At 41.4% G+C, this 7,523-nt stretch overlaps 1 protein-coding gene across 1 annotated transcript; it reads left to right on the top strand.

Annotated features, from left to right (window-relative positions):
- The first annotated feature begins 73 nt into the window (after nt 1–73).
- Nucleotides 74–6,698, top strand: LOC117253177 (cyclin-G2-like). Its single transcript, XM_033620555.2, has 8 exons — nt 74–259; nt 823–946; nt 1,032–1,169; nt 1,688–1,938; nt 2,068–2,146; nt 2,239–2,337; nt 2,743–2,945; nt 5,827–6,698. The coding sequence occupies exons 2-8, from the start codon at nt 824–826 to the stop codon at nt 5,936–5,938; spliced, it is 1,005 nt and encodes a 334-aa protein (XP_033476446.1). The 5' UTR covers nt 74–259; nt 823; the 3' UTR covers nt 5,939–6,698.
- Nucleotides 6,699–7,523: the final 825 nt, after the last annotated feature.

Here is a 7,523-nt window from a genome sequence, read left to right as displayed (position 1 = left end):
TTTTTTCCTAGAGTCTGTTATGACGCAATGACGCAATGCAATGGCGTTTCCAGTGGTGCATGATGGTCATTGTCGTTTGCTAGCAAGGCAACTGTTTGTTTATTCAGGGCGGACCCTCTCTTTTCAGCAGGGTCCAAGGTTCTTGTTTTTAACATTTGCCGTCCATCGTTAATCATCAAAATGGAAACATGAAGATCTGAGAGGTGTAATTAAGTGTCAACGTTGTTATAATCCTGTGAGGCGGCGGCCGTTGGGCAAGGTAAGACATCGGTTTGTTGATTTACGTTAGCAAGCAAGCTAAGTTAGCTAATATTGACGTTATATGTGTTTGTGACGCCTTCAGCTTTTTAGCGTTTATTACTGACGTTGTTTTTTCTGTCCATGCTTATTACTTAATGAGCCGAGTAAAGATAAAAGTCTTTATTCGTTCAACCTCCTCTGGAATGTGTAACAGTGACCCTGTTCAGACAAACTGGGTGACCTGGTTTCTCTTGTTGAGCAGACATTAACATTTAGCCCCTAGTAATGTCAACATTAGCTTAGATTGAGTATTTAATTAGTTATGCCAAAGCATATTTATACATAGTATCCCCATTAGTCATCTTATAATATAGTTACAACTGTGTTAAAATTAAGTCACGCAGGAATCAGTAGTTTTGGGCGGTGGGGGAATTTGGCAATGACACCTGACACCCAGTAGGTGTGGTTTAAGAGACAACATTTATAAGCCCTCCTGTCTTTAATCTGGAACATAGGGGAACAGTTGTTGTGGAGTTTTTCTTGCAGCACAATGCAGAACCATTGAAGTATGCTGTTTTCCAGGATGAGGGATCTTCAAGCCATTGACAGCTTGCTCCTGAAAGAGCTGAAGTCATGTCGTGCACAAGAGCACAACTTTCTTCCCAGAGAGGCTGGCTTGAAGCTGATGGAGTCGGCATCCACAGAGGTAACCCACTGACCCACTTTTACATTTTTGGCTGTCTGTGCAGGCTTATGGGATTGCTTAAAATGTATTCTAATCCCATATTCAGAATCACAGTGGAGTGTCTGCGAAATGCAGAAACACCAGAGTGGAGGAACTGTGGGGCCTGACCAGTTTCTTTGGCTACAACACCCAGACGTTTGTTCAAGCTGTCAATTTGCTCGATAGATTCCTCACCATCATGAAGGTAGGAATTAAAAAAACTTTAAGTGTAATATATTGTTTCAAGTTACAATTTTGCGTATTTTTTGCATGTTCAACTTTGCGTATTTGCACACTGCACACATTTGCTCTACTGAGAACTACTTCATATCCCCCTGACTAATATTTTTGCACATTCTGCACAAAAGTGTACAGCTTTTTTATTCTGAAATGGCTATATTGTACATATTTTTTATGTTATAGTGTTTTTTGAAGTATCTGTCTGTATTTTTATTGTAACTTTTCAATCTATATTTATGTTCATGAGTGTTGCAGTACTTTGCCTTATTTTCATTCCCACTTAATAAGTTTTGCGTACGTTTAATTTATGCACCAAATTTCCTTGTACGTGAAAACCTACTTGGTAATAAACCTTATTCTGATTTCTGATTCAAGATCACGTTCCTGTCACCAGTAAGAAGAAAACGTGACCACAATGATCCTGTTTGACCTTGAATCATGGGATGTTGACTCACATTTAACACTGTTGTGTCATTGTGTCAGGTGCAGCCCAAACACTTGCCCTGTATTGGAGTCTGCTGTCTTCACATTGCAGCCAAAGTGGTTGAGGAAGAGAAAAATATCTCACCCACCCATGAACTCATTCGCATCAGCCAAAGCAAGTTCACCGTGTCAGACCTCTGTCGCATGGAGAAGATCGTTTCACAAAAGCTCAGCGTGCAGCCTGAAGCAGTGACAGCCTTAACGTTTCTACACCTCTACTACTCAGCCTTCACATCCCTGTCTGCTGGAAGGTAAACATTTGCTTACTCTTGTTGTTAATGCTAAGGCATTGCTCCACTTTGCATGGAGTTGGTCAAACAGTTTCTGCTGTATGAGCTTTGTACTGGCGGATTACATTAGGATTCCCTCTATATTTTAAGGGAGGAGATCCCAAGCATTGGGAGACTGGAAGCCCAGCTAAAAGCCTGCTTATGCCGGCTTGTTTTCTCTAAGGCAAAAGTAAGGATTGTTCTCAGGTGGCAATTTCACAGCATAGCAGCATTCTCGTTTACCCTCGGGACTTATTAATATGCTTTTTTTGTCTTCCACAGCCATCAGTGCTGGCACTGTCCCTCATTGCTCAGGAGTTTGAAGCCCACCAGTCCATCACCTTGTTGAAGATTGTACAGCAATTCCAAAGACACCTGAAGGTATGAAAACAGCATTCCTGCAATAGCTGATTATTTTTGCAATTAAAGGATCATTGTGTAGGATTTAGTGGCATCGCAAAGCAGAGGTCTCTTCCTCCCCAAATATATCATTATTGTTATATATAATAATATTTTAGCACTGCATTGTATGTTAAGACACAGTAAGCTGCATTTAAATATCTTATGTGGCTTACATGCTAAGGTTTTTTACTTCTCCAGTTCCATCATTTCTTACATGTCTTTGCTTTGCGTTATAAATACTGTGTTGCAATTTGTAAAATGTGACATGATGGTGTCACTGCCTGATCACGTGCAGTTATTGTATTCATGTGGAAAAACATTTGTTGATGACAGCGTTTTTCAGTCTGCAGCCTCTCAGATGTTTCCTGTTTGTCTTCTTCACAGATCAGCGACAGTGAGCTCCTTCACTGGAAGGAACTTGTGGCCAAATGCATGACTGAATACTGCTCAAGTGAATGTAACAAACCAGACAACAAAAAGCTTGTATGGATCATTTCCAGAAGAACTGCACAGAATCTTCAGGCCAATCACTTCAGTGTGCCCGGCCTGCCAACTATTCCCGAGGGGAGCTGGGACGAGAGTGAGAGGTCAATAGTCCATCTTTGTATTTATTTCATGCTGCATTTTAAACTGTGCTGCAGTGATGAGATATCGACCAAAAGGTAATTCCTGAATGCCAGCAGTGTAATTTTTAAGTCCTCAAATTCATGACTCAGAAAAGTCACAGCTAATAACACTAATTATGTAAACAAGTTCAATTTGAGAGTTAAACTAGATCCATTCATGGTTTGACAGTCTTGGCAAGCTAAGCCGCAATTTGCTGCAATTTAGTACGTCATTCTGGCCTTATTAGTGCCTTAGTTGAGCCCTGAACTAGGGCTGCAGCTAACAGTTTGTTTCTCATTGATTAATCTATCATTTATTCTTTTGATCAGCCTAGTCTATCAAATGTCAGAAAGTAGTGCAGACTGTCTATCGCAGTTTCAGGAAAAAAGAAAACCTCAAGATGTCCAGTTAACAATGGCAAAAAGTAGAAATTCTCACGTATGAGAAGCTGGAACCAGTCAATGTTTGATATTTGTGCTTAAAATATGACTAGATATATTATTATTAATCATCAAAATTCCACATTAAAAGGCCATCGACTTCACTCTTTTTTTTCTTAAGTTGAGAAGACAGGTTTTAAAAAATGGTCAGCTGCAGAGGCTCTGACTCCTAGGGGCAGCACTGGTAGCACCGTGCATATATGCTGCAATACAAACCCCAGCAGTGTCTCGAGACTCTAGACGTCTACACTACGCTTGACACTGCACGTTTGGCATTTTTATCTGAGTGCTGAGAGTTGAAGTATATTTAAGTTTGGGGTAAAACGCTACACTTGTCACTGTCACTTTTTACCCAGCTGTCCAATTACAGTGGAGGCGAGGCGGCACACATACAAAAAAGACCAGCCATTACATCTTACATGTACAAGCGCTGAACAACAACAATGGAGGATAAATATGTTAATACACTGTATAGATATTAATATACACCAAAAACCACTGACAAGTGAAGTGAATAACATTGATCATTTTGTTACAATGCAGTGTTACGCTGGGAAACCTTGGGTCCTGGCATACATGTGAATGGCACTTGACACACACTACCTACCCAAACACTGTTGCAGACCAAGTACACCCATTCATGGCAACAACACTCCCTGATGACAGTTGGCCCCTCAGCAGGACAATGTGCCATGCCACACCTAAAAAGATGCTCATGGCCTGAGACACATAAAAAAAGATCTTGAATCTGAAGTATTGAAGCAGGGACACAGGACCTCTGGGAGTGTCCTGTGGTGTCTGGCACCAGAGCATTTGGGTGGATTCTTTTGAGTCCTGTGGGTTGTGATGAGGGGTATTAGTAGGGCTGGGTGGTATGACAAAATGTTCATATCACGGTTTTAAGAAAAAATCATATCGGTTTCACAGTATTTCACGGTATTTTGCTCAGGTTCGGCCAACTTGACATGCTGCTGTGTTGTGCTATGGCCTATTCAAGTGCTGGAATTTGTTATTTACCTGACAACGCCTGAACACAACATACGCTCCACTCCATTAGTGCTGTGCTCAGTTATAACTGTCTCGGACTCGGGACGGGTCGTCTTCGGTCAGGAAAATGCGGCCCGAGCCGTGCTCTAGTGTGCTCACCTGAGTGTGTGTGCGCTTTGTCTGTCTGTGTGTGTGTGTGTGTGTGTGTGTGTGTGGGGGGGGGGGGGGGGGGGGGGGCCGCATCGGGGCGAAACTCCGCCATGCGCGATACAGAGGGCTGAGGAGAATTGTAAACGGCGGTGCGCCGCTGCTAGTTGCATATAGGGGACACTATACTGCTCTTTTTGGTATGAGTTCTTCTGGGTCATCGTGTACAGTTGCTTCGCTTTCAAGACTCTCTCCGGCAGCCATTCTCGCCTCTAAACTTTGCTATATTCTCTCACTCTCACCCGCTCAAGCGTGCCTGTGGTGTGCAGTGGTGAAATGGGTCCCCACTGAAGCACTTTCCCGCCCTGCACGTTCCGGACGTTGTTTGGGCTATTCTACGGTATCGCGGTATATGAAAAATTCATATTATAACGAAAATAAATACCGGTTTTCGGTATGAACCGGTATACCGCCCAGCCCTAATGTCTCCTCTCGTGAACCCACACAGACCGGCAGTGTCGGTCCTCTGTCCCTACATGCTTTAGCCTTCCCTTGATCCTGAGCAATGACTCGACCTTGCGCTGACATTTTACTTCCCGGAACATTCTGTATCAGAGCAACCTGACGCAACAAATGTGTCTCAGCTGAAAAACGCTGCCCTCTAAAGCGCTTTCAAGTGCACCCAGCTGGACATTTTCTGAGGAGCATCTTGAGATTTCAGCTGGGAAAAAAAGGCTTTGGTGGAAATGAGCCCTAAGTTTTTCATAAAATACTGCTTACAATACGGCTCAATAACATCCTTTGATTAGACCCTCGCTGTAAGCCTTCTTTGTTTGAATGACCCGCCCTAGTCTACCTCTGATCCACTAGTTCTTCTTGCTGCCTTCATTGGTTGGATTGGTTAGGTTTAGGCATGGTGAGAGTGAAGTGAGGTTGTTTAGGGTAAGAATGTTGGGGTAAGCCAGTCAGAGGCGGAGTAAATCAGAGAAGGGTGGGTCATGCCTTTGCTAGTATGGTAGAAAATGAACTCTTTGTAAATAGCTACATCTTTAAAACCCCACACTTCCTGTTTATAACACAGGCTTTTCTTAAAGTTTTTTTAAAAATTTGTCTCTAAGCCAAAGCAGGGAAATCACCAGGGTTATTTTCTTAGAGCTCACTAAACCCCTCCAGAACCACAGAAGACCCGATACAGCAGTTTCTGTCTGTTCACTCATTGATCAATCAGCTAATTGTTTCAGCTCTGCTCTGAATCACCGAGTATTAATGGCCTCCTCTTCTTCCGCAGCGAGGACTCCTGCGAAGACATGAGCTGTGGAGAAGACAGCCCCTGCGGTTCGCCAGGAAGTGACGGCGAAGGATCCTTCTTCCCCTCCGCCTTTCTCAACCGCAAAAAGTGACGAGTCCTCATTGTGCAGTAGCAACAGATGTGTATTTTATCCTTGAACTGTATCTGATTTATGGTGGTCGCCATGTATCAAAGCAAACCTGTGTGTTTCACTTGTCACGCCACCGTAGGTACGACAAGAGACAGGTTTCAATCATTAAGTGCCTGTGTTAATTCAGTTTACTGTCCGATTCTTTAATGGTTCAAAAACATATCGTATAAATGCAAAATGGAAATTTGCAATATCTCGGCAGCTTGATAGTAACGCATCTGATTGTCTTTTTTCCAAGATGTTCTCTTTGTGTTTTTTGTGTCCGAGCTCGGCGCATTCCAGGAAAAGCAGTGAAGCACAAGGGAGAACTCGTGTGTGTGTCAGTCATGAGGTACACTCACTGTTGAATACCAGCTCACACAATAGCACATCCTCAGTCTTTTTTTAAACCTCTTTTTATACTCAATACCATACATATATACACACATTGTATGTTCTACGTGTGTACGCAATCCTAATGTGACATAGAGGACCTTGTAGTGTGAACATACAAGACCGTATTATGCATGGATACATTGAAACGTGATTATGAATGGATGTTTACCAAAATAAGCTTATTGTAAAGAAAATGTTAAAAAAAATGTACATAACATGTAAAAAAAGGAAAAAACTATGTTTTGTGAATGCCATATAATGTGTGTTGTGTTTGGATAAAATGTGGAGTATTTTGGAAGGTTCAGAAATAATCCTTCCAAATAAAAAATAAACGGATTTTTATCTACCACTTGTTTTTGTTTTTTGTTTCAGTTCACTTGCCTATATTGTGAATTGTCCACTTGGGGTGAACTGGGGCACTGCCTGAAGTTATTTTAGTGTTCACACTTATATTTAAAATGACAGAGCAGAGATAAATATGGGACAATGGGAGTAGTGTTATGATAATACATGTTTACCCATTGAGACCAGCCTGACACACTGACTGTAATTGTGGTTTAAAAGTTGTGAACTTAACAATCTCGAACCGCCACATATAGTTACTAAAACAACAAAGATGGTAGGATAAAACACATGCATAAATGACTGTAAATAATGTTATATCCTGCAGTAATTCCCTGTCGCGAACTCAGGGTTTTACTTCCCTTACATTTAATTTTAATTGAAGTACATATAAGTACTAATGCAGAATGGCCCATGTCATATATATATATATATGTATAATGTTGCAGCTGGTAAAGGTGGAGGTAATTTCAACTACTTTATGTACAGCTGGGCATTTTAGTCTATCAATAATACATCATAATTTATTTGCCGATTAAATTTGGTATTAATTTTAATTAAATTCAGTCTCATCTCAACCTATAATAGCCTAATACATTTCTTTGATAATATTTTTAATTATTAAATCTAAATGCCTGTGGGTTTAGAAGGCATGTTTTAAAATCGGCAGTAAAATAAATACAAAATACACCCATCTAAGGGGCCGTATGTACACATGCTGCATTTTTTGCTCTCTATGTAGACATGCGGCAGGTGCGCTCAAACGCCAGAGTGACGCTGTTGTGACACACACACACACACACTTTCCCGAGTGTGTATTTTTCTTGGT

The sequence above is a fragment of the Epinephelus lanceolatus genome, chromosome 9, assembly GCF_041903045.1.
Source record: "Epinephelus lanceolatus isolate andai-2023 chromosome 9, ASM4190304v1, whole genome shotgun sequence".
Classification (NCBI taxonomy): Eukaryota; Metazoa; Chordata; class Actinopteri; order Perciformes; family Serranidae; genus Epinephelus; species Epinephelus lanceolatus.
The sequence above is the reverse complement of the archived record's forward strand: the minus strand, read 5'-3'. Positions and strand labels throughout refer to the sequence as shown.